This window comes from Doryrhamphus excisus, chromosome 4 (assembly GCF_030265055.1).
Source record: "Doryrhamphus excisus isolate RoL2022-K1 chromosome 4, RoL_Dexc_1.0, whole genome shotgun sequence".
In the NCBI taxonomy this organism is placed as follows: Eukaryota; Metazoa; Chordata; class Actinopteri; order Syngnathiformes; family Syngnathidae; genus Doryrhamphus; species Doryrhamphus excisus.
Window position 1 is genome coordinate 17805064 of NC_080469.1, and position 27290 is coordinate 17832353.

At 40.5% G+C, this 27290-nt stretch overlaps 1 protein-coding gene across 4 annotated transcripts in view; it reads left to right on the forward strand.

Moving 5' to 3' along the window:
* The first annotated feature begins 5809 nt into the window (after positions 1-5809).
* fancc (FA complementation group C) overlaps positions 5810-27290 on the forward strand; it is a 23920-nt gene continuing 2439 nt past the window's right edge. For 2 of the 4 annotated variants that reach the window (XM_058069792.1, XM_058069793.1), the window contains exons 1-14: positions 5810-5957; positions 7271-7433; positions 13084-13171; positions 13242-13336; positions 16946-17053; positions 18403-18467; positions 19057-19209; positions 19388-19547; positions 22211-22266; positions 23199-23298; positions 23548-23623; positions 25390-25486; positions 25581-25743; positions 26350-26577. In XM_058069792.1, the coding sequence (XP_057925775.1) occupies positions 7275-7433; positions 13084-13171; positions 13242-13336; positions 16946-17053; positions 18403-18467; positions 19057-19209; positions 19388-19547; positions 22211-22266; positions 23199-23298; positions 23548-23623; positions 25390-25486; positions 25581-25743; positions 26350-26577 (1548 nt within the window). In that variant the 5' untranslated portion in view covers positions 5810-5957; positions 7271-7274. Of the gene's footprint in view, positions 5958-7270; positions 7434-13083; positions 13172-13241; positions 13337-16945; positions 17054-17535; positions 17991-18402; positions 18468-19056; positions 19210-19387; positions 19548-22210; positions 22267-23198; positions 23299-23547; positions 23624-25389; positions 25487-25580; positions 25744-26349; positions 26578-27290 lie in introns of those variants that run through there. The other 2 variants (XM_058069794.1, XM_058069795.1) reach the window with 2 other exon arrangements.

Consider the following 27290-nt stretch of genomic DNA (forward strand, 5'->3'; position numbering starts at 1 on the left):
CAGAAAGCGGCCACTCCATATCCAGAGCCTCAACAAAGAATGGAGGCGGGGGTCACTTTGGGGCCTCACAGACACCTTGAAAATCATTTAAATGTGCGTATCCACTTATTATTCCGGTGGGGACCTAAATGTGTTTACATGCTCACATAGTCCCTATATCTTAAATCAGCACATTTAGGCTTGGCTTCCTGGAAGTAAGTATGTGTTATTGGTATTCAGGTGTGTTTGTGTGCTGTACATCCAAATGATGGTGATATTTTGTACATTGATAATGTGCTTTCCTGCTTTCCTGGAGTGATGACTGGAGCTGTTTTAAGCTATAAATAAAACAAATATGCTTATCCTCACGAGGGTCGCGGGGGTGCTGGAGCCTATCCCAGCTGTCTTCGGGCGAGGGGCGGGGTACACCCTGGACTGATGGCCAGCCAATCACAGGGCACATATAGACAAACAACCATTCACACTCATTCATGCACATTCATACCTATGGACAATTTGGAGTCGCCAATTAACGGAGAACATGCAAACTCCACACAGAGATGGCTGAGGGTGGGATTGAACTTGGGTCTCCTAGCTGTGAGTCGTGCACGCTAGTTAAAAAGCATGTTATTTATTATTGTTATCAATTAACTCTGGCACTATACATATATTTGAGGATATTTAAAATGCATTTTCAAAGAAACGCAATAATGCATCCACCGAAGAATATTTTTTTAAATTATTTTGGGATTTTGTATTTTGATTATTTAATAGAATTTATTATTACTAGTAATATTAAGACTTTAGTGCTCCTACTTTAGGCATTTAGTCATACTTGCTCACGGTGCAACAGAACGAAAACAAAACACCCACATAAAAGTTAACACATAAATCAACAAACATAACACTTGACTTAAAACTGTTATTTCCAAATGCCCGCAAGGCATGCTGGGTAGTCCAGCTGAAAAACAATATGAACTATGAAAATTAAAACATTGAATATCAAGTGTATGTTAACTCCTCCTTTTTTACTTCTCTTTTGCAATTAAGCAAAAATGTGACAAACACGACAAAACTACAAGTTACCCAGCATGCCTTGTGGCTGAAATATATGGGTGTTTTTTTGGCATGGTTATTGTATGTAGATATTTATTTGTGTGCCCACACAGTGCAGTTGGTATGTTACTTTGTGTGTTGTGTGTGTTGACGTGTTGTGTTGTTTGGATTTATTTTTTCTACAAGCTACTGATTGCATCTGACTATTTTGGCAACTCAAGCATGCCATCATAGCAATGCACATCATGTTGCTGTTTGGCCATCCCAGGTATACGGTATGCTACAATCAATCACATTGTCATAATTTCATGAAAACACTGGCGTACTAAGTCTTCTCCACAGTTGGCTCATTGAACAACATTATATGATGTTGACATGATGTTGAACCGGTGTGAACATCCCTTATTTTACTATCCTGGTCCTCTTTTTCCTGAGGAAGCTGTAGAGCATTGTGCTTAACTTTTACAGCTGCACTGTGGACAGTGTTGTCTCAAAGTGCATCCCAGCATGTTGTGCCAGCTGCACCACAGACCCATTAAAACCATTCAGTACGCCATTGGGGCCCACCTTCCTGCAAAGGGGTACATTTAGCAGGCCGGCTGTCGTTGAGGAACATCGAGAGAATGTGGAAACACACAACACTGAAAAACAGCTTTTTTATCCCATGACACTCACTCGCACATAAAATTATTATTACCTCCGCCATGTACAAGCAGGAGGAAATGTTTTAATGGCAGTGGGTTTGTTTGTGCAGAGCTTCCTGGTTTGTTTAAAAAAAACATCTGCAACTTTCTGTAGCCATGATGCAGCTCCACTCCAGTCCCAAAGGTGGCAGTATACACACTTAAATGTTTCAGATCACAAAACCAATTTAAATATTTGTCAATGACAACACAACCGAAGACAACATGCAGTTTTTACATGATGGTTTTTATTATTAAGGGAGAAAAAGATCCAAACCCACACGGCCCTGTTGTGGAAAGTGTCTTCTGTATTTTCAGATGGGGTAGTACTCCAGTTTTTAAATGATCAATCATATTTTGATATGAAAGATGGTTTGTGCATGTGAAAACAATTTCTCAGTTGTTATGCATACATAGGTGACACATAGATTTATGAACCTGATGAAAACAACAGCTTTTTACCCTTTCTAGTGGTTCATCTAAAGAGATGTTTATGTATCTGGCATGCAGGAATCCGTCAAGGGAAGATGTTTGAGGCCAGCAACAGGTCCAAGACATTCAGAATTCAGTTTGCATTCACAAACTGTCTAGATATCCAAATAGCTCCGTGCAAATGCGTTTAGTCTTTCAAGTGTACAGTGTATAATTCTCTCATAGTGTGCAGTAAGAGGAACAAGATGATGATTATTTCTGACTGTTGTGGTTGCATTCCAACACTCTATAGTACAGTACTGTATCTTCTGATGCAAACATTTGTGGTGTTTTTGTCTACTTCTACAGCTGCACATGTATTTTGGTGGCACGACACATTTCCTCTATGCTTGACATTTGAAACGTGGCATTGAAACTTTATAGCTTGAACACAGCTCTTTCAAAAAGCTGGTTGACCTTCAGTTTAATTTCATCATATGGTAAGAAGGATTTGACTAACTGTACCTGTTAATTTGTCCTAATCAAATATTACTATGACCGCATCACTTCTATCTGGTAAACCAGAGCGGAGAGAGCTACTTGGCGTAGCCCAGCAAGGTGCACTGTATTCGGACACATGCTCCGAGCAACCGGTGTGACGCTACAAAAGGTCTCCGGCAAAATTTTTGCATTTCTTAAATGTCACTGCGCTGGCGTTTCAGGTGGCTGATTAGCAATTTGGTACAATTAGCATACTTAATGTCTTCCCCTGAAAGTGAATGTTCGTTTACAAGGGGAAGTTACGGAAGGCCATTGAAGTGACAGGCAGCAGAAAAAAGGAGCAGTTCACTGTACGTTTTTTTTTTTTCGGTTAGCTGAGCCACCCTCAGCCATCTCTGTGTGGAATTTGCGTGTTCTCCCCGTGCATGTGTGGGTTTTCTCCGGGTACTCCGGTTTCCTCCCACATTCCAAAAACATGCTAGGTTAATTAGCAACTCCAAATTGTCCATTGGTATGAATGTGAGTGTGAATGGTTGTTTGTCTATATGTGCCCTGTGATTGGCTGGCGACCAGGTGCTGGGCTCCAGCACCCCCGCAACCCTCGTGAGGATAAGCGGTAGAAAATGAATGAATGAATGAATGAATGGTCCGATAATTATCATGCATGTCATCTGTTCCGGAGTCCTAACCAAAAACATTTAGCAACTGTCATATTATCATAAAACAAAATTTTAAGTAACATACGAACATGCTTAATGGTCAAGTGCAAAAATAAGTAATAATAATAATGATTAAATTAAATAATATAGCTAAGCATACGTACATATAATAATAACACAAAGCAATTGTTGGCAGTAAGATTGATAATGGATGTTGTAATGATTCTGTACCATCGCTAATTTGCTTTTTTTCGTCCCAGCCCAATTGCAGCCTACATTAATTTGTCACTGATGTGACTCCAGCGCCATGCATCTGCATTGCTCAGCTCAAACATGTGATGTGCGGTCTTTCTCACACTTGTGTCATACAGTTACAAGGTGTGGATGCATGCAAAGTGAGTCATCAAATAAAGAAGTATTACTATGTAAAAAGCCTTATCGTATGACCAGCCCTAACACAATGGAATTTACTAATGATCTAAGCCGTATGACATTTTATTGGATTTCTCATCTGTGCTTATTGATTCTGGCACCATGACAGTCGCCTAATGAGGACCAGGGCTAAGGGCGGGAGATGGTGGGAGTACTCAGGACCCCATGTGGAGCCTCAGTCGGAGTCAACACCACCCAAAAATGAATACATGGAGTATAATCTCATACGACGAAAGGAGCTCATCCATGCATTAAGACTTCACCCTGTCCGCATAACATAACACAACACAACTTGAATTAAATTACATAACAACAGATAGATATCTGTAACAAAGCTTACATAATTACAGCAGTACCTATTTAAAGCCACTTGGGGACACTATTGCTCTGCAAACACCTTTCTTATTGTCTAGGTGAGTACTTTTACTTTATTTTTGTTTTACTACACAGCGATTAACATCTCTTGGCTAATCAGACTGAATTCATTCATTTCAGAAACAGGCTGGGTGTTCTGCCTTTAACGATGCAAACCAAAACTGCTCACAAAGAAGAATGTGAAGAATGGTGGAAAAAGGGGGCTTTCGGAGCAGGAAGTGTGTAATTATGGACAAAGAGGGCTGATAGATTGATGGATGAATATGTGTTTGTGTTTCCATGACCTCTATTGGCCTAATGTGAAGCATGTGTCTTCACAGTGTAAGTGTATACAGGATGTACACTGATTAAATGAATGAGTGGCAGTTCCAGGTCTATCCTAGTGGAGGTCCGATGCAAATATGCTCTTATTCAGGGGTGCTCATTAACTCGATCGCGAGCTACCGGTCGATCGCGGAGGTGGTACTGGTCGATCGCTGGTCGATCGCGGCGTGACATTAAAAAAATATCATCCCAGCATCAATGCCGTCACTTGATTGATATACAGGGCAGCCATTCAGATGACAACTGAATGTTGACCTTTAGGTCACTGCTCATGCGTAAACAACGATGCAAAGTGCTAAGCTAGTCGGCGAATTGCGAGATTTTAAGCCCTCGCTAAAGTTTATGGTCACTAAAATGAGTGAAGGAGCTGGACCAAGTAAAAAGGCAAAAACTGGACCAAGTAAAAAGGCAAAAAACATATCACTTCCATACGGATATGGAATATTATACGGATATTATGATACGGATATTATCCATGACTGATAAACATTTGGAAGTGTGCTTGAGGCTGGCTATCAGCAGCTACTGTCCGGACTATGCATCCCTGGCTGGTTCAATTCAGTGCAAGTCATCAAAGTAAACTCAGGTAATTACAAAAAAATGTTAATAGTTAATTATGTGTGTTTTGCAATATTGGCTCATTTGGTTATGTAAGGTACATCAACATACATTGTACGTACAAATAATCCTCAATACATTTGAAAATAAATAGATGTTTTGCATTTTTGTAGTGGGTAGATCATTTTGACTCGGTCATTTTAAAAGTAGCTCGCATGCTGAAAAAGTGTGAGCACCCCTGCTCTTATTGATACCATGCGGCATAACAATAACCGGTGTTTTATTATGTACTGATGTGTAAAGTACAGTTTTTCCCCTGTGAAAATAAGCATAGACCAGTCACTTTTATAATGATGTTTCCTTGGCAACTTGGGGAACCTAGGAGTCTGCTGCATCAACACTGCAGAGAGAGGGTAAGGACAGTCAGCAGTAATCGGAAGTCAATAGGAAAGACATAAAATGAGACATCAATTGATCAAATATTTGTCACTGTATTTGAAAGGTGTTGTGAATGCAACAAACAGTAAATATGTATCTGTGTTAAACAGTATGTGTAGTGTTTTTTAAAGAAAACGCAAATGCAATTAAACATCCACAAAAGGCATACCATACTACCATTATTTCAGTTTCATGACGTACAGTACATATAGAAGTTGAATGTGTCATGCAGGAAAATCCACTTTCATGATTATGATACGAATAATAATGCAATAATGCAAATGAGGCTTGTGCTTGCTACCTACAGTATATTCCACTACATTTCCCATCACCACCTGCGCTCACAGCTATATTACGTCGATGTTCATTATCAGCCAATCGCATTCTTCCGAACGCGGAACTTGGTGAAAAGAGGGAAATCCAGACGTACGGAAAACGAAAACGAAATTAAACATACAACTACAGCACTATATATTTACATATATATAGTATAAATCTTCCGCTTTGACGAGATTTAAATAGATTTAAGCGTCATTTACAGGTAAGTTAGAGTTTGTTTCGCCGTCTAAGAAACTAGCTTGTCACAACCATGTAAAGCAAGCCGATGTGCGTATGTACTCTATATGGCTTTTACATGTTAATTTCTCTTTTACTTGTTGCTTTACTCCAGACAAACCACCCCAACACAATTCATCTTTGGGTTTACACTGCAATGGAGTCTCAAAAACATTGTACAATGAGGAAAGTGTTTCGAAAAACCTTCAGCATGGAGTTTGAATGTATAGTGGTTAACATTCATTAAGTCTTCCTTAAAGCGTCCTTAAACTCAATTACTCACTTGTCCTCAAAGCTTGAATCGCTTTATACTGTATTTTATTTTTACACTTGTGTGACAGTTATTTAGTAGAAATTTCCTCCACATTCGGCGACTTCATCACTGTTTTTTATGTCTATAAGACCCTGCAAGGAGAAATACCTCAATATCAATATCAACCTCTTGCACCTTTCCCATAATAATTATCACCTGACATCTAGTGACATCATTATGCTGTCTCTTTCAACAGCCAAAATTCCTTTAGTTTAGCTGAGTGACTTCTATCACTCCACCTGTTTAAACAGAAACTGGTCTAGATATACATTAGCAATCAAGTATGTTGTCTTTTTACTTAAATTTTTGTCCTCATTGATCGTATGGTTGTATTGTGGATTCCTTTATATGTTTTGTTTTTACTTTATGTTTATGTTTGCGGCAATTCAATTTGCTGTGGCGTGCAGTGGCTCAAACTGTCACCCAACTGGCTCGTGGTGGCCCGTAACAGCGGCAAAAATTTAGTTTGGCAGCAACCTTCGTTCACCAAGTGGAACCAAATGTCGCAAACAATCCGCCTATTGGAATTCACTGGAATGTAATGGCGCAAGCCAAGTTGCGCTAATGATACTAGGAGTCCACTGGGCCGGTGCCAGTTTACGCTGTGATTGTGATTGGTGTGTAGCGGCTCGCCGAGGCGCCGAATAACGGCAACATCCCGAGCGAACATTAATTCAGCGCCACAGCGAGCCACTACACACGAATTACATAATCTTTTGCGTGAACTGACACCAACTGGCGCCGGCTTAGTGGACTCCTAGCATAACATAATCGGGATTTCTCCATTAGATTGCATGTTTGTGTGATTCAAGATTGTGATTTTTTTTTTGTGCAGGGCTAGTTTGTATTGAGAGATGATTGTTTTGCGATTAAAGCCATGTGAATTACTCGTAGCGCCTTTCCCTGTTCTGCGTGAAGCCACAAGACAAGACGCAGCTTCCAACCTCTCTATGTAATCATGAGAATTGTTTCTCTCATACAAACAGAGCCATGGCTCAGCCAGGGGTCCAACTCCAGCAAACAGAAATACAGTTCTGGCTGGACAAAGTGGAATGCTGGGGTGAAGCTGACGCTTGTAAAGATGCCTGCTTTCACTTGAGCACACTGAGGGATTTCCTCCAGAGACTTCTTACACACATCACCAACATGGTAAGTATGGAACACTCTAACAGCTATTGCTGGTTCAGTCATACTACCATGCCTTATACACTTGTCAACCTACCGAGATAAATTATCAATTGGTTCAGCAGCCAAATGGCCGTCAGATTAATGACGACAAACACTAGTACACACACTCCCAGCCTCTGTCCACGCTAGACCATGAACAGTGAGTCCAGCGTTCCGAGGCCAACAGAGGCTGCTTTGTGCTCTGCAGAGGTTGCCTATGTCTGGCTGGCAGCTCTGCAATGTTGGGTTTGTCAGGTAATAGCCGCGCTGGGACCCACAGTGCTAACCAATTGTATCCCCAGATGAGCTCCAGCAACCTCGGGATCAGGCAGGAGAGGGTGCAGGACTGATATTTCAGGGATGGTAACACCACAACTGCTAGAAAACTCTTTAAAACGTTTACATGTGCGTATAAAGACGTATTACCCTTTTGAACTGATATTGTTCTGAGAAGCCAAACTCTTTACTTAAGTGCCTTAATCCAGTGTGTTTCAACCTTTTTTGAGCCACGGCACGTTTTTTACATTGGAAAAATCTTGTGGCACACCACTAACCAAAAATGTTACAAAATGTCACCATGACCTCACACATGCATCAATAAGTCTATCAGAGGAACAAGGTAGGTGTTGCCACACGGACCAATATTACATTGCTCTGCCAGTTTTTACACCACAGACACTCGACAGTAGCCATGTTTTTACATGACGAGTTTTTCTCTTTCCGAATGACCTTTCGGGAAACAATGGTATCCATAGAAAGGAATATTCCAATCTCTTGTCTACATGCGCCGTGAAAATCAACCAGAATCAATAGGTATCAATAGGAGTCAATAGGGCATGCGCAGTAAAACGTAAACATCAACATCACGTGATACCGTCTTCCCCAGGTTTTTCTTTCACTTGTTGGAATAACTCTGTATTTACAGTTTTTCGACTGTCCAGTCTTGAAATTTAGTTTGAATCAAAAACAAACTTTGCTTAGTCCAGTGCCGATTGCTCGCCTCCATTTTTAAAACTGAAGAAGGTCTGGATCTGCGTGTTACGTCATATCTGAGCATTCGCTGAAAGAACGCACCCGGGATGAATTTAAACAGTAAAAGAACAAATTCAATCTTGCTAATATTTTATAATTAAACTCAGGACATGTTTTATATAGATATATATTTTCTTTTTTAATAAAACTGGACTTGTGAATAAAGTATAGAAGGGTTTAGATTCTGTTTCACAGATGGCGCTAATGCACACGAAAGCTGCTTGCCAACCACTAAACCAATAAACAACAGAAGAAGAAAAACACCATGAAGAAGAACGCACCCTGACAACTTTCCGTTTGAGCGGGTACAAGATACCTCAATCGGATTGGGGAAAGGAATATTCCATCCCTGTTCAATTCTTTCCGTTTGAGCAAATAAACCAAATGCAATTGGAATATTTGGGTCCATGTATACTATTGACATAATGGCTATTGACATAATATTTGCAAATGATGATTAATAAATGTTAATTATAAAAAGTGATATTGGATAATTCCTCACGGCACACCTGGCGGTTTCTCAAGGTACACTAGTGTGCCACGGCACAGTGGTTGAAAATCACTGCCTTAATCAATTCATCGATGGCCAGGGGATGCGCCTGTGGGGGCAGTAGCATGATCAGGACTTGCTTATCATTAATAATAGATGTCAATAGACATAAAACATAAAATGATACAATTTTGATATGCGGATCATTACAATAAACTGGTGTAACTCAACTTAAATTTACTTAAATTGACGAGTATCTGTAAAAAAAAAAAAAACTTTCCATCTTCAAGTCATTTTGCATGACTCCAGGCATACGTCATGTAGAGGTGCGGAAAATGAAGGATAGGGTTTGAAATATATGAAAAAAAAGAAAAGAAAGCTGGTATAATTTAATTGGACTGAAATCCCTTTTACCGGCCCTGAAGTCATAAAAGACCAGCTGAGGATAGCCTGCTTCTTGGCAGCACTCTGCATCCCTTGATGACTTAACTACTTTCTTGTGGCTTGTGCCCCAAATGTCCAGTGTTGAAAAAGAAAGAGTCATCGCTCAGGAAATACCTTGGTGTCAAGTTTCGCCTTACATTTGCTATGCCAAAAATTCAATACCGTACACCTGACAGCATCCCTAATGCATAAAAGGACAGCAAGTAGTTTAGCTTGCTTGATTTATGTGCGTGCTTCATTCTAAATTAGCCAAAGACATCTAGAAACCCGTCCCCTGTCTGTCTACAATCAAAGACGCAAGCTTTTTTACATTAGCAACAAATGTCAGCAAGGCATTGATATGATATGTATTTTCCATGTGATGCCTTTGACATGTAGATGACCATTTGCAGGTGCATAATCATCATCATCAATGTGCACTCACATACTGTAGCTCTGATCACATCATGCTGTTGGCATGGGGGGCCCCTTTAAGAGAAGCCCACCTACTGTATCGCCACTCTGCTTCCCATTAATGGTGATCTCACTTTGAGTCAAGCCTTGTTTGTTTGATGCTCTTTTAACACACAGGCCTAAAGCTACCTAAACATTTGCTGCTTTGAAGACCAAATTAGGCATAATTCACATTTTAAACCCTCCTGTCCTCCTAGTATGGTCCCCCTCTTTTGTCGTATAATTGTTGTTCTTTAATGGGGAACCCCTATAGAGCTCTTTATCGAGGCATTTCCCCCTAAAACAGATAACTCTATACAAATATTTTACCTTGGGGTGGCAGTAGACCAAACCATGCAAGTCTTTTAACCAAAACGGATCACACAACAGTTTTTGGACACACTTGGCTATTAGGGATGTAAATCTCTTTGTGAGAGACGATTCGAGATTCTATCAGAATTAACCATGCAATAACTATGAAATACTGTAAAACTGTGACTTAGTCAACATGTATATAGCGTACACGACTTCTGATTTTGCACTTTATCTGCTCATGTTTTGATTTGCTGTAAGCCCGATAGAGGCTATGGAGCATGTCCATACGTTCTCAGTTGTCAACACAGGTAGTCTTCTTCTTCTAATTCTTCCTTGTTTTATTTTTCTAATGATGAGTGATGAACAAGATGATGTGCCTGCACACCCTGTCAGCCATTTTTTTGAAGGCCACCAAGGAACGTATGGAAGGTATCTCAAAAAGGCAGCTGAATGGATCGTACGAGAGCTCTTTCGCTCCCTGTCAACACTTGAGGCCCAGTTTTGAGTTTCTCTCTGCTTGAGCAACCACACCTTGCCTCAATTACACTTGCATATGTCCAATTGCAGCGTGTGGGCTTCTGCTGCAACAAAGCTGTGCTGTTGAACCTAATTAACTCAAGAGTTCAAGCATACGATACAGGTTTGATATGGGTTAATCAGGTAACACTGTACACAGGCTTGGCGATGCCGTAGGAGCACATGTGCAGACATGCTTCTAATGCTGTCGATTACCGCTTGGTTTAGCTATTTTATGGTGTTGTTTGTATTTCGGAGAGGTCACAATAAATGTTTCTAAAATTCTCAAATGCTGTCAAGTGATTTTAAAATTTCCTACAAACTTTAGCAGGCTGCTGGGTGAAGCAGTGTTGGTTTTATTAAGAGCACAGTGCTTAATGTACAGTACGTTGTTTCTATTCGTAGACCTACTATACTGTTTTGGTTAGCTACTTTTACTACTCATAATACCTCATGATTCAATCATTAGTGTTAATAGTAGTTGTAAAGTTGATTGTAGAGTTCCACAGCCCTTGAAGTCGTGCAATTCACAATTTGACCAACATTTCCTGGAAAAACATCAGCATCTGAGTGGACATGCTTGATGTCACATGAGAATATATTACAACCTCGGCTCAGAGAGCAGGGTATCCAAAGTGCAGCCTGGTGGCCATTTGTGACCCATGGCTGTTTTTTTTAATTGGCCTGTGGCACATTCTAAAAAATATAATTTAACAAGAAAACCCGAATAACAGCAAAAATAGAAAAATCATTTTACAAGAATAATGTCAGAATATTAGAAGGAAAAGTTAGAAGGAAAAACAAGAAAACAGTCATAATTTAATAAGAATAAACTCTTGATATTGTGAAGATAAATAATGTCATTATAGTAGCATTGAGATGAAATATTAAAGTAAAAATAAAAAGAAAAATGTTTTGTGAATGAGAAATTAAGGGGTATTTTTTGCAGAATTAGGTTGGGTAAAAGGTTATATATATAATATGAGACTAAATTCAAAATATTATGGTATATAGAAACATTATGATATCATAATCTTATTTATAATCATTCATTCATTTTCTACCGCTTAACCTCACGAGGGTTGCGGGGGGTGCATGTTTTTGGAATGTGGGAGGAAACCGGAGTACCCGGAGAAAACCCACGCATGCACAGGGAGAACATGCGAACTCCACACAGATGGCCGAGATTGCCATTGAACTCGGGTCTCCTAGCTGTGAGGCTTGCGCGCTGCCCACTTCTCCATTGTGCAGCTTATTTATAATGATAATAGATATAAATATATGAATATAATAACTGTAAATATAACCGAAACATGGAAGTAGCCACAGCCGCGGGAGAATGTGGTGAAGGAAATACACTTCTAATTGCGTAGAAAGCAGCAGTGTTCAATATCCTGCTGTAAACGATGATGATGGTCGTGTCCATTTTGATGAGCTTGTTGGGTATGGAGACAGGGATCTGACCATTTCCCGGCCTGGTGATGTCACCATATGAAAATTAGATGAGTGAATTTACTCCCATTACAAACTTTGGGTCCTACTGATGATTTATCTCATTAACAGTATCCATTTATCTGTAACCATTTTCAAGATGTAACCTTTGGACATAGTAGGATCCAAATATATGATATATTTTGTGGCGCCTAAAGGGTCATTGATGAAACGTGTTCACAGGAGCCCCTGTCATAACGTCGGGCCTCCCACTGGGCTGAAATGGCCCAAACATCCTTTCAATTTTCAGTCTGTGACCCTCAGTGGACAAAGAAAAAGGAAAGGGGCAGCATTGGCCAGGAGGTAGAATTGGGATGTTTTATCTTTTTTGATGATGTGTTGTTGAAATTGCTGGATCACCCAAAAACTGGAAGGTTTGTGGTTCAAACCTGCTTCCTCCATCCCCGTCACTGATGTTGTTGTGCCCTTGACTTAAACCACCTTGCCTTCAGTGCTGCCCGCAATGGTGTATAAATTTGAATTAAGGTTTGGTGGCGGTCAGAGAAGCTCATAGGTGTCAATTGGCAGCCATGTTTTTCCTACGTCTACCCAAGGGCAGCTAAGGCTACAGCTTGAGTTTAGCACCACCGGTGTGTGACTGGAGTGAATGAATAATGGTTTCACTGTGAAGCACTGTGGGTACCTTGAAAAAAAAGGCGCTATATAAATCCCATCCATTATTAATATTATTACTGCTGATTCCAAAGATAAGAAAAGTTTGACCATGATGGCAGACTCACACCGAGTCTTTCTTCCTTCCATGGTTTCTTCATGTGTCTTCAGTGCCCTATCCATATGACAAATCCCTGAAGATGACTTTTGTCGTGATTTGGTCCTGTATACAAGGAATTGAATTGAAGTGAATATTATTGAACATGCTACAATAGATGGTGTCCTTTTGCCTGTCCCAAGGGCTCCACGACAGAGACCATGAAAAACATGCCTTCTCTTGGCCAGCTTGTGGGCCGTCTCTGTTGGAACCCAGTGGTTACTGCTCATGGTGAGTTTTTCATAACTCTATTAACAAATGTACGCATCATTGCAGTATTTCTCCATGTTACTCTTTAAAGATGAAACCAGAGCGCTGATCTTCCAGTGTCTGTGGGGACTACACACCGAGCAGCCAGCCAATGCTTTGGAAAGAAAGGCCAACCAATGGATACAGGTATGGATTCTTAGCACTTTTAACAAATGCTATGCAGGTTTGCTGCTATATATGAGCAGACGGTATTGACTCAAATATACAGTGCGGTTGCATCTCTTCAGGTGGATGGTGTATAATGAGTGAGTGAAAGAAAAGCTCAGACTTGCTTAGGGAGAAGTCACCGTGTCGCCACCACTTGTCTTGAATATAATACGACCCGGCTTGAGACGTTTTACTCGGGAAAGATATTGCCATGTATAGAGTAGGTAATAATAATGAAGCAATTGCGATTGAATTTTTCAATTTTTTTCATCATTGTACTCGACGGTGGTGGCCATCACCTTAATTTCTGTTAAATTTTAAAGATGCATTTTTCTCGAAATCTGGATTTTACTAGTGGTGGATGAATTGGACTTTTTTTCTCTCCTTGAACTCCCAAACGTACTTTCAAAGCAAGTTAAAATGAGCCATTTGAATTTTCCTCACCAGCGAAAGATTAGCATTTAGCATTGTGGTCCTACCCACTCTTTGACTTTACTGTGGTTTTAAGGCTCACCGGGAGGCAAAGAGTGCAGATAGAACTTAACAGGGTTCAAACGCAGATGCTGTATGATGTGGAACCTTTCACATTTTTATCAAATTAACTTTGTGTTTTTGATTAAAAAATAAAAACATCATGCTAATTAAAACAGTACATTGCCTTGAAAGGCAGCCTTTGCCTTTCAAGGCACTCCCATGCACATGTGCCTGTGTTTTATAGTATGGAATTAAACATGTAAACTCATACAATCCCAGCCATTTTTCAAATGTTTTTGATTGATTTTAATTGTTTTTGATGATTAGTCTCTCATCTTTCATTAAAAAAAAGTTTGTTTTTACCTTTTTTCGTTTTTTAATAATCAGCTGTAAAACATTGTTAGTTTTTCAGCAAACATGCTCTCTTCTATTGTGGAGTTACATCATCACCTCTTTGTGCCTCTCGCGCAAAAAAAACAAAACAAAACGTAAAAGACGTATAAATATGTCTTTGGTAGCAGATGAGTTAATATTTTAGTGACTGTTTAAAATTCTATCATAACGGCTACATTTTCAGCACTGGAGCAAGCCAGCGCTGACCATCTTGTCTTGTAGTACTACGTAGGTCCTGAAGAGGCGGTAACGAGGCACCTGATGATGTCACTCATGAATGAGCAGCATTGTTCTTTCAACACTGACTAATCATTTAGTGCTATGATTGAATGGCAGAGAATGAATCAGTTGTTGACATGAGAAAATGAGGAACATCCTTATCGCTATAACTTTATAGTAATATACCGCCCCCTAGTGGTTTGGAGTGTATAATATGCTCTCATGTTTGCGTACTCAATGTGTTTCTGCTACACATTATGATGCCCACACGTATGTGATTGCATGTGTAGATTATTTTTGCCTTCTCATTGTGTGTCTGTCAGCGCCTGCGTGTGAGTGTGTCGCCTGGTGTTTTAAAGCAGACTTATGTGTCGTCCTTGCAGGATGACCACACAGTTATGTGGAAAAGCATGGCACAGTCTTTGAGGAGATGATGAATAAAGTGTGTTATATTAGAGGGCTGCTGATTGCTTAATCTCTGACGCCGTTCTTTAGTGAGTCAAACGGGTGAACCACAGACGTTCCCTGGAGCCTCTGTGGTTGCTTTGCAGTGTTCTGACTCTAAGCTCACACTGGGTAGAATACTTAGTGTTTGATGTGAAAATAGTGGTCTACATCAAACGGACACTTAATGTATGTCTTCCTTCATGGGTGCCATGTCCTCTTTGACTGCAGTATATCCTGAAGAGTTTGACTTCTATGACTTGTACAATCATAAATGAACATACTTATATTTGCACTACTAAAACACACACCTCACTGTTATGTACAATAATGCTTCAAACGTGCAATACTGGACTTATGTGCAATAACATTCATTCATCCAAGTGAAACTTAGTACATATACTACATTTTGTAGTGTGAAATATTGTAGTGTTAAATTCCACATTTGGTTACTGCAATTCTACATCTTGTTACTGTATAGGCTATTGTTTTTGATGTACATATATTTACACTTATTTTGAACCGCACCTGCCACTTTTATATTTAGATTGTTGTTCCTTGTTTTATTTTTATCCTTTTCCTTATTCTTATTTTTACCTTCTACAAAATGCACTGTGGAGTTGCACTCAAATTTTGTTGTATGCAATACAATGACAATAAAGGCGATTCTGATTGTGATTCTGATTGTATGACAGCTAAGATTTGTAAAAAAAAAAAAAAAAAACTTAATTAGCAGCTGTCCCTCTGCATTTTCTTAAACACTATGCATCATTATAATAGTTATATTTAATTTATGCACCAGCTTCTTTGTAAGCTTGTATGACTGGTTAAGAATGTTTAATGTCTGAAAGGATGAGTAATTTTCACTTATTTTAGTTATTTTAGTTATTCATTCATATAAGGTTAAGTTAAGAATGTTATACAGTATTGCCTGTACAGTTATGATGATGGCAATTTAACCCTGCAACAGATTGTTTATATTTTACTATACAGCACTGTGTTGAAACTATATGGGATTCCACTGTACTGTATAAATGTGAATTATAATGCTTATGTATCTCTGGAAACAAAAGATGACTTTTGTCTTAACGTATTGTAGGTCTGACTTTCATCTCCTTCTGGTGGCCACACCCTTTTCTTCATGGTCTAACCAGACTTCATTTGACCTTCTCATCCGTCACTAAAGCCAATCCCACCATGCCTTCTAACCAAGTGTGGGAGAAGTGTGATGGTCTTTTGTGTGGACTGACTGTAAGGAAGTCATGGAGGGCGCTCACATGGTAGTGATTGGGGTTTGTTTTGTGAGACGACGTGGAGGGTAAAAGCAGAAACAAACCGCACACGGCACTGACTCTCGGCCGCCTGGCATCCCAAGTATTTTACTTGTCTCTCGCTTTGCCTTCCCCATGATCCCCCCTTTTGTCTCCAAAAAAATCTGCAAAGTCCACTTTTTGTGGCGGGCTTGTTACTGCGCCCCATTGAAGTCACATTGCGCTGTAACAAAAGGCGAGGCCCTTTTTGACAAAGTGCCTTTCCTAAACAAGTCTATAACTTTAATGTGGCGGTTTAGAGACTCATGTTTCAATGGTTACATCAGTGCCCAACTTGGGGAACCAACCCAAAGTGTTGTTTACGAATCATTTTGACCACTGAATACTGCAGGCTATCAATTTTGTGTAATAATGCAAAGAACACACCATGCCACAAAAAAGAGACTTTTAGTCTTGTATTTCTTTTCCTTGGCCCCTCATCACCATCATCAGCCTTTTTCACTTGAGAATCACTTGACTTTATTGGTGTCGTTTTATCAGTGTGTGATGAGGCCCCTTCTGAAAAATGCTTGTAAAACACTGGGGTCCTTTGTATCGAAGAATGCTCACAACTGAAGGTCCTCCTCATATGTAGTCCATACATTCTTTTACCTCCTGGAATGCCCCCACCCCCCATTTGTGTTTCAAATGGTGCCAACAGCCTCATTCTTAGATTCCGGAAACCAATTAGCTTACTATTTAAGGTCCAAATAACTTTCCACATCATGTCTTGTTTTCCCTTCAACAGAAGGTCTTGTGCCAACTTGCAACCGAAGACGATGCAAACCCATCCAGTCTTTTGTTGAAAGAATTGTGCCTGTCGCCAACACAGTACCATCTCCAAGTTCTCAGAAAGGTAAAGAATAGATAATGACTCTCTTTATCATGACGGTGGCGCATTAACTTAATTTTATTTTTATTGTATTAATTCAATACCAAAGACGTATTTATACGTTTTTATAATCCCAAACGCCCAATCCCAACAACCAATTGATACGTTTTTTTTTTTTTTTTTTTAATGCATGAACATTTCAGATCCACATTCACATGGTGAGACCAGCGATGTTGTTTGGTCTAAAGACAGTGCCACTGAGGAAAAGACAGGAAGCAGGACTAGATGTTGCAGAGATGAGGATGCTGGTGTTCTCATTGGGAGTGACCAGGATGGATAGGATCAGGAAGGAGTACATCAGAGGGACGTTACATGTTAGAGGCCTTGGAGATAAAGTCAGAAAGGCCAGACTGAGATGGTTGGGACATGTCAAGAGGAGAGATAGTGAATATATTGGTAGAAGGATGCTGCCAGGTAGGAGGCGTAGATGAAGCCGAAGAGGAGGTTTATGGATGTAGTGAAGGAGGACATGAGGATAGTTGGTAGGCAGACAGATGCAGAAGAGAGGGTTGGATGGAGGCGGTTGATTTGTTGTGGCGACCCCTGAGGGGAAAAGCCGAAATAGAAAGAAGAATGCATGAACATGAACAATTTTAAGCCATAACAAAAGTGAATTTGATAAGAGCTCGGCAGGGATCAAGTGAATGGAAAAGTCACACATGACAGGAAGAAGGAGAGCTTGGAGGAGTGCAACGTGCAGAAGGTTACGTGTGCACACATGAGCACACTCACTCCAAATGTAAAAATTGTAAATAGATCATGGTGTGATATTTCATATTCATGGTGTTTTATTTTCCTGAAACTTACCTATGTTCTACTGCTTCTTCTACTTCTAGAATGGAAAAAGGTAGAAACAAACTTTTTTTTGTTGATGAAAGACGGGAGACTAATCTTTCTTTTGGTAGGTTCCATGCATATACTGTATAGCTATAGAACACAATATTCTGTGTACCTAGAAAGATCAGTCAAAATTGTCTAAAATGGCCGGTACTGTGGGGATTGTCTTTGGTAAACTGTCTAGGATTGAATGAGTTAATACACAGTATTACGAACGGTAATGGACTTAGAGTATTGTGATTATTATTATTATTATCATTGAAGTACAGTACATCATGTTTAAATTTTTTTTTTAAATCCTCGCCCTTCTCCGTGATCGTTTAACTTTTTGTATGTAACATACTTTAAGAATGTGAAATATCAGAATTAATAGAGATAATAGATAGACTCTCAAATAGAGATTTGTAGATAGCTTATTCAGTCATAAATGTAAAAAAGGAGTAAGTTCTGTGTTGGCAACTTTTCCCATAATTCAGATGGTGGCACAGTTGCAGGAAAACACTGGAAAACCCTGCAGTTTGTTGGGAGGCGCAAATCAGAGGTAAGAGTTTTTTTTTTGTTTTTTTTAAGCGTAAGGCAAAATACCATATTGACTCAAATATGAGATCTGAGAATTTTTCCCCAAGTACAAGTCTCAACAAGAACCTAGAGGGATCAGACCGGCGGGAAAAAACGTTTCTCAAAGGTAGCAAACAACAGAAAAGGAGTTTTGAAGCTAATGTTAAGATAATGGCGATTAATGGAGCACAGTCATTAAGCAACTGGCTGCCAGCTAAGAAATGTGCTATGTTTTTTACCACATGCGTAATTCCAGCCTATAAGCTGCTACTTTTAAAAATTGGACGAGTGAAGTGGACGCTAATATCGCATTTGGAAGTCTTATGCATCGATCCTGTTTTGATCTGACAAATCTTAAGTAAGTTTGATCAAGTGTAGAATTACTTCTGCTTGAACTGCTTTGATCGTGACAATTGTTGAACTTTGATGGGTCCCTACGGTAAGCCTTCTATACAGATACAACATAACTGCCTTTCTACGGTGTGGTGGGAAATTATGTTAGAAGGGTGTGAGGCAAGTTCAGTTTGTGCTGTATAAACAGTGTACCTAATAAAAAGGCTGTGTGTATGCAGGTGTTCGTGTAGCAGGATTGCGGCTTGCATCCCCTTGGTTACCTGCCCTGAAGTTGCTCCTCTCATTGGAGCTTTACTGCAGAGGCCATTGATATGTGCAGAATCAGCTCTTACTGATAGCTTCCATGGCGCTATAAGCTCTGCCTATTCCAGGTAATCCACACACAGATACATTTGGAAATGTTTTATGCCCGTTTCTTTCTCAGTTAAACACTATGATTGCTTCAAAGTATCCCATCCTGCGCCTCAACATCTGGTTTGCAGATGGTTCAACTTACAATGTGATACAATGTGAGCGTGTGTGTGTGTAATATGACTTTAATGTTCTCAGCGGTCGCTTGTCACTAGAGGACCAGGCTGTCGTCACCCTGTGGTATCGCAACCTGCCCAGCCTGGAGGAAGCGGTGCTCAGTCTGCTGGAGTCAACTGTCCTTGGCATTCCTGGGACGTCACTGCAGCAGCTCCAGCAGCAAATAGCACAGTCACTCCTGGTGGGTCATGTTGGCCACATTACTCATTTTGCTTCATTTGTCCCAGTGCAGAATAGAGGAATCACGATTACTAAACTTGTATTTTTTTTTTTAGATTTTATAACAATATTTGCTAAATTTCCATTTATTTTTGGTAGTCCTTTTTTCCGACACCTGGCTAACGTGCACTATATTTGGATTTGCTTTGCGCTTGTCTCACATCATTTGGCTAGCTCCTAAGTGCGTCTCACATCATTTGGCATGTGCCACACAGTCTTTATTGTCTGGGCTAAATCACTCGAGTCCTCCTCCTTCTTTCCCTCTCCTTGTTTCACAAAGGAAAGATCATGCCCGGTTCAAAGAGCGGCAAAGTCATTCAGCTCTTCGTTAAGGTCCTGGGGAAGTATGCATTGCTGTGAGAAAATGTACGCTTTCCTACAACGCTGTTTTACATGCACAAATTCCTGACATGCATTGACTGTGGTAATGATACACACTATGAAGGGCCACACTGAAAGGATTAAGAAAAAAGTGAAATATGAGAAGGAGGTTGTAAAGCGACTAGAATAAAGCAGGCTTGTAATAATAAAATAATATTCTGACTTCTAATAACTTCCAACTTTTCCTGCTTATAATAACTTTGTCTCATCCAATTTTAATGTAGTCTCATACAATTACAACTTTATTGTTACATTACTTCAATTAGTTTAAAATTACAAATTATTGTAATATTACGAGTTATTCTCCCAATATTTCCATGGAATGCTCATCTTATGATTTTTTCGTATAAAATTAGGACTTTAATAATATTCCAACTTTCTTCATACATTTACGATTATAAGATTATGACTTAATTTTTGGATACGATTCACGTTTTTTTTGTGAAATTGAGCAACTTTATCTCGACACATTTATTCATCACTTGACTTTATTGTTGAAAAATTATGACCTCATTGTAATATTATGGCGTTATCTGATTTTTGCATGTTAACATTATGACTTTATCTTGTAAAATTATTTCTTTTTACAAATGCCAACTTAATTTTTCTCATATTTTGACTTTTTTTTTCCGCTCAATTCTATGACTTTTTCCTTCTCATTGTACTATTCTTTTACCTTGTTTACTATCTAACTTTCCTTGTGTAAACCTATCCAAACAGCTTGTCATCTATGTTGCTACTGTTTACCCAGAGTGATGGTCCACTTGAGGTGTGCAGAACTTGGTAACAGAGCACAGTTTTGAAGTTTCACGTTTCTATAGCCATGAAATCAAATGGATTGCTGTGTAGATGACTAACACTGCACTCTTGATTGCCGTCCTCTGTTTGCATGAGTTACTAATGAGGTTTGTTGGAAAGAACTTAAAGAGATATATTTCCGTTTATATGCGTGTGTGCGCGTGTGTATATATATGTATATAAGAGGGAAGAGAGAAAAATCCTTATGTTTATGTCTCTCTTCTCTTCTGAACCTATTTGTTTATCCATCTCTGACTGACCTCTTTTTTTTCCCCCTATCACCTTGGCGGTTCACATGCACATGTGTACACACACACACACACGTGTGTGGTGCTTGGTTTATGATATTACATCTGGTGTAGTCTGTCTGTCGTTAAGAGGTTGGGAGGCAACGTTTAGGTTTCACTTTAGGTTTAGGTTTCAATGATGTCAGTTGTGTCCGTGTATAAAACAGGCATGGGCAAAAACACGTAGACTGGCTTGTGTTTTCCCCCCCAATCACTTTTTTTTTTTCCAAATTTTGTCAAATTGGGAAACCTGAAATTAGGGCGGACATTCCTGGTTTCGCCTTGTGCCACCTCTCCCCAATCTATTCAGACTCGAGCCCAATAACAATAAACCTTTGCTTCCTGGTTTCCAACCGCCAGAAACAAACATAAAAAAACAGGATGTTTGTTGCGTGCTGTAATTGAGCTTCCTTGAAGTGTTAGTGGTAAGGTAATAGAGGCGGATGCTAAAAGGCCCCATCTGTTTTCACTAGCAGGAGCCATGACAGTTTAGTTCACACTGGCGTGCAAAGCAAGCTTGCAAAACCGCTCAATTACAGTTGCTGTTTTACTTGCAATGTCATCTTTTGGCCTGACAGGACAACTCAGATAGACATTGGATGAAGGCGCGGATGTTGCAATAGCAGTCATCCACTTGGGGGGGGGCTGTTTCTCCTAACTAAGTAATGTGGATGATGTTGTAGTACATACTGTACATGGTACTGTATATAAGTTAATACAGTAACTGTAAGTGCATCATATGTGTGTTTTTGCATGTGTTCCCACTACTGCACCTTGAAGCCTGTATACAAAGCAGCATGCTTCTCTACCATGTCTATGTGACAGGGGGTGTGTGAATATATGGTGAATATTTCATATTAAGAGACACATCAACATGTAGGGGATGGCAGACATGAGCAGTGCAGCTGTTAAGTGTTTGTGCTGGGGCGTTTTTAGAATGTGTTAAATCTAAAACACATGAAGGGCTTACAAAATGTGGAGATGAGTGAGGGGGAGAAAAAACGGGAGAATGAGGCACAATGTTGGTGTAAGAGTGACATCTAGTGGTCGGTATATGTAACTTGCTGGTCGGTACAGTATTTCCATCAAAGTGGTTGTTGCTGCTGTAGCAAGGTTACACACTGAACAACAGAATGATTACTGTGCCTCTCTGTTGCAGCCGAAAGCCTGCGCCCAGCACTGCGCCATCTTTTTGGTGGCAAATGATATCTTCAGGTAAGCCTGTTTATTAAAGTTAGATACAGTAACTGCTCCAAATGAATGCCGCTATTCAATTCAGATGCGTGGTCAACAAATACAAGCATCCACCGCTGTCCCCAATTTGCACCGGCTCTAAAAACACTGGCATTATCAGTTGTGGCTGTAGGCAACCTCCTGAAGGATGTTTATCAACTCCTCTGTGCGTTTTAGAATGTCGCTACTCAGCTGTAGTTGTCAATCTCATGTGTGTTACACCTGCCCAACTGGTTTTTACAATCAGTTTGCTCCTTAGCGCTATTACAGCATTGGTTCTGTTGCTGCTGTGCTTTTTCATGCCCTCAAAATCATTGTTAAATAATAAAGATTACTTTAGAGTTGAATAACAGCCTCTCTGCAATTATTGCCCTGTCTTTTCTGCACTTGAGGTAAATAAATGAGTAGTATGTATTGAGGTTATATTTTTGTCCCTGATGTCTGTGTGAACGGCATAAGCGCTTGTTTGACAGATTGACTTTTATTGCAGGTTTGAATTCACTTAGGCACAATAATAACATCATAATCATCATAATAATAATGTGGGCCGGCCATTTTTATGATTATATCTACTCTATTGGATAATATGAGTGTAAAGGTGACTGTAGGGGTGTTATTGTATGTCGACAGGGCTCTAATAATATTAAAATCTGTATGTAAAAGGTTTGTTGAAACAATTAACAAATCCTACTTTGTGATAAATGGTGTCCATGAAGTTTTCATATGAAAGAAGGATGCTTATAAATGCTGCATACGAAGAAAACCATAAACCATGAAAGTACCAATGCATTACATATGCATGAGTTTTGTAAGCAGTGTAGTGTTTTAACATGCATGTAGAGGTAGACGGAGCTGCTACTTCAAATGAAGCGACTTCAACAGCTGTTGCCGGGTGTGTCTTTTGCATTTGCCAGATTCCTCCTGAAGAAGCGAGAGGCTAATCCAGGCATCAGGATTCTCATCCAAATGTTTACCAGCCGATTCTATCAGGAACTGACACTGTTACATCCACGGGTGAGTACGCCTTGAAGCGCAATACGTTTTCCTTTTTATTAACCACTAGATGGCAGTGGCGGCATTCTTAGATTACATGTCACCTTATTGGCCGCGGTCACGCCGGCACGAAAATGCCAGCCAATTACACGCCACATTACACACTTAGCAGCCAGTGCATCACCGCAACACAGCCCCGCCATCCTGACTGTCGTTTGTCAGGCTCTCGGAGGGTGATTTATGCATTCACATATTTTCTGTCCTTTTCAGGCCCGTTTACCTTTGAAGGCCTTCTTCCCTCTGTCCCCGAAAAATCTGCTGCTTCCGCTCTTGACCCAGCCTTCAGGTTAGTGCAATGGTACCCAACAGCTGTGCCGCGGCACATTGGTGTGCCGTCAGAGATCATCAAGTGCCTTGTGGGAAATTATCCAATTTCACTTAAAGGGACCGTTTGCAACCGATACGCGGGCTGGCGAGAGGGCGCTAACTTTCCAACTAAGCATTATTTTCCTGTTCCGAGCATGTAAGCTATGTATGTGCCTGAGTTACGTTGATGATAGTGATTTGGCAAAGTTTAGCTACTAACGTTAGCTGTATTTTATTGTAACAACAAATTGTTGGTCATCTGATTTTCAACAATTTTATTATGATTTCAAATTTTATTTGGAATTCTGAAAAATATAATAATAATATAATAATATATATAATAATATTTATTTCATCAATCCGGTCTTTTGAACCACTACTGCTAACACGTCATAGGCGGTGGTGGTGCTTTTAGTCTGCTTTCAGTTAATTGGTCCAAAAATGTGTATTTATTTAGTACAAATTTTTTTTTGCTCATCTACGCCAACACCGTATAGAGCCAGGCAAAACAAAAATAATGTTCTTCCATGAGATGGCAGAAGGTGCATAATTAACGTATAAATCTTCCCAATGTAAAATATGTGCTACAGTGTTAGCTCAATAAAGGTTGTGAAACACTGGGTTAGTGTATCTTTCAATGGATGGCATTGTCTGAACTGTGTGCAAACAAGACACTTCCCGCTGCACCTTGAATGACCATGCTTGTTTTCACTCATCAATACTAGTTAATAAGACCGGTGATTTTGGTCACATGATGGGCAGCAACAGAGGTGAACTTTGTACAGAGTTTGTGTCATTACAAAAATGACGTGCAACCTGCTTTGCTGCTCAGTTTTGAGGTAGTGTGTTCATTTGACAATACGTTTCTTACTGAGCGCTGTTATCCTTCCAACGGTGCCTACCAAATAATGCATCCTTTTGAACATCAGCAATCTCCAGTGTGGCAGCGTAGGCATGTTTATTAGTGGCAAAGGTGAGTCTGCTGCTTATCAATGTGTGGCCAGACTGGCCTCCATGTGTATACAGGAAGGATTTACAATACCTGAATGGTGCCATTTGGGAATACTGGAGCACGGCCAGAAGTTAATGATTACTACTTATTTATATGTGTGTGTGCTGAAGGGCAGTTCTTCACTGCAGAGTGAATAGAAATGATAAAGTTTGATAGGCTGAAGTTTTCACGCTTTTATTCCCTTTATTTGTATGCCCTGAAAAGAAGACTGCCTGAGGGTTAAGACCTGGACCAACTCACCAAGTATTAGGTACACCTGAACGCCCCGTAGTCGCACAGTTCATTCACATCGTGGCGTGTATAAAACTGAAAGCAATATCATTTCCGGGTACGTTATGAGAGAAAACATCTGATTTTCTGCGGATTGAGACGGCTAATACATGCAAGACTGCTATTACACCACGGCTGTCCGCCCACGGTTTGGAGACTTCCTGAGCAAAAGCCGCCATTGTCTTTTCTTGCAAGCAACGACACACACAACCACCATCATGTCTGGCCTGAAGCTGAGCTGCAGTGTTGTTGGATGCACAGATTGTCATATACAGGTGACCTTTCTGGAACTACTCTCACTAGATGATCATGTAGGTGGAGTTATGGTTCATGGTTTAAACTGCTCACATTTTTTGCATTGGAGTTGCATTTTATTTTTAAATTGGGTATATTTTGCTGCATTTGCTGCTGGTAATTGAGTGCAGAACACGCAAGTTTGAGTCTTACTGTGGTGTTCTTTGCAGAGGTGCCAGGAGAGGCTCGGAGACGTCACCTGAACTGGCTGAGTGGCTCATTACGGAGACTGACAGAGGAGGAAGAGGAGGCGGGTGCCAGCAGAAGGTTAGAGAGGAAAATGCGTGTTTTTATCTTTTATGTCACGACATTATCAATCCATCTATATACGTATCTTACCTATGTGGGGTTCATCCCATAGCATCTTTGAGGCCTGGTTCCTGCTGGTTCAGTGTTCCCATTGGGTGCAAGCGGCCCTGCAGCTCCTGGTCACCACAGAGCTCCCGGACTTGCACCCCTTGCTGTGGCTGCTGACCTTTTACCACCACCCCACCAAAAGGGGGCACTGCAGGGATGTACAACTGGTAATTATGTCTCCAGCATTTATTTTTCATTTCATTGCCATCACTTTTTGATTACACATTAGATACATCACAGCATATCATAGCAATTTATATATTTATTGACCTGTAGACATGAACAGGGACTTTGACTGTACTGACAGAGACACACGCCAAAGTGCAATGGAAGAATACACGTCGACCGAGGTAATGGAATTCCGGGTCGTTGCTAAGCATCGAGTCGCAGCCCACATATTGATGCTTATTTGCTAGTAGAGGAAAGCTAATGTGTCCGTAGCGTATTCCAACAGTCTTGACAATGAGCTACCGTGGTGTAGGTCAATGGGATGACGATGGCGGACCATTAAAGTATATTTTCAACAGCACCCAGCAAACAGAGCAGGGGGGGGGGCACATTAAAGAGTAAATTATGGATGACTCCTATCAGAGAGAGGTGAAGAGGAGGATGAAGTATTGATTTCTCGGTCAGGAGTTTCATCTCTCTTGTCTCCTGTTGCTCTGCCTCCTTCTATAATGCAGCAGACACGCTGTCGTCTGGCCGCGGCCTTTGTCGGTGAATTACTCATACACCCGATTTGTAATTAGCCCGCCTTGCTTTACGTCTTCCAGGTCCACCTTACAGAAGCCCGAGACCACCTGCACCACCTCTTTGTCTCAGCGCCCCCTCCTGCACATCAACCCCCTCTTCCAGTGGAGCGGCTCCACAGTCTGCTGGCGCTCATTTCGCCGGGCACTCGGCGGCCATCGGCGGCGCCGTTATTGATTGTCGACCTTGTGGTCAACTTTGCAGTTTTCTCACAACAATCACTGAGAGTCTCTGCAGAGATTGTGCACACGGTGAGGATGACTCTATCTATCTGTCTCACTTTACGGTATGTTACACACAAGACAGTAGGAGGAATTGATGAGTAGTGGTTCGACTTGGGTAGGTTTGTTACTCATGAACTACTTTCATTTTTATTTTAACGGATATGTATATGTAGTGGGGATGCATGGCGGTCGAGTAGTTTGCGCGCAGACCCCACAGATAGGAGATTAGGGTTCAATTCCACCCTCGGCCATCTCTGTGTGGAGTTTGCATGTTCTCTTCGTGCATGTGTGGCTTTTCTCCGGGTACTCCGGTTTCCTCCCACATTCCAAAAACATGCTAGGTTAATTGGCGACTCCAAATTGTCCATAGGTATGAATGTGAGTGTGAATGGTTGTTTGTGATTGGCTGGCGACCAGTCCAGGTTGTACCCTGCCTCTCGCCCAAAGACAGCTGGGATAGGCTCCAGCACCCCTTGCGACCCTCGTGAGGAAAAGCGGTAGAAAATAAATGAATGATTGAATGTATATGTAGTGAATATGGTTGTTTTACCACAACATTAACACAATGTTGGAATCCACAACTCACCTTTTTTTGTATTTCTTTCTGGTATTCTCACTAGAAAGCTTGAATGATAAGCAGATCTCGCAAATGCGAGTACAGCCCTCACGTCGTATGGAAATGACAACTCGGAGTAGTCTCTCAGTACAGCGTGTGCCTCAGTTTACCAAAGAGAGGGTGT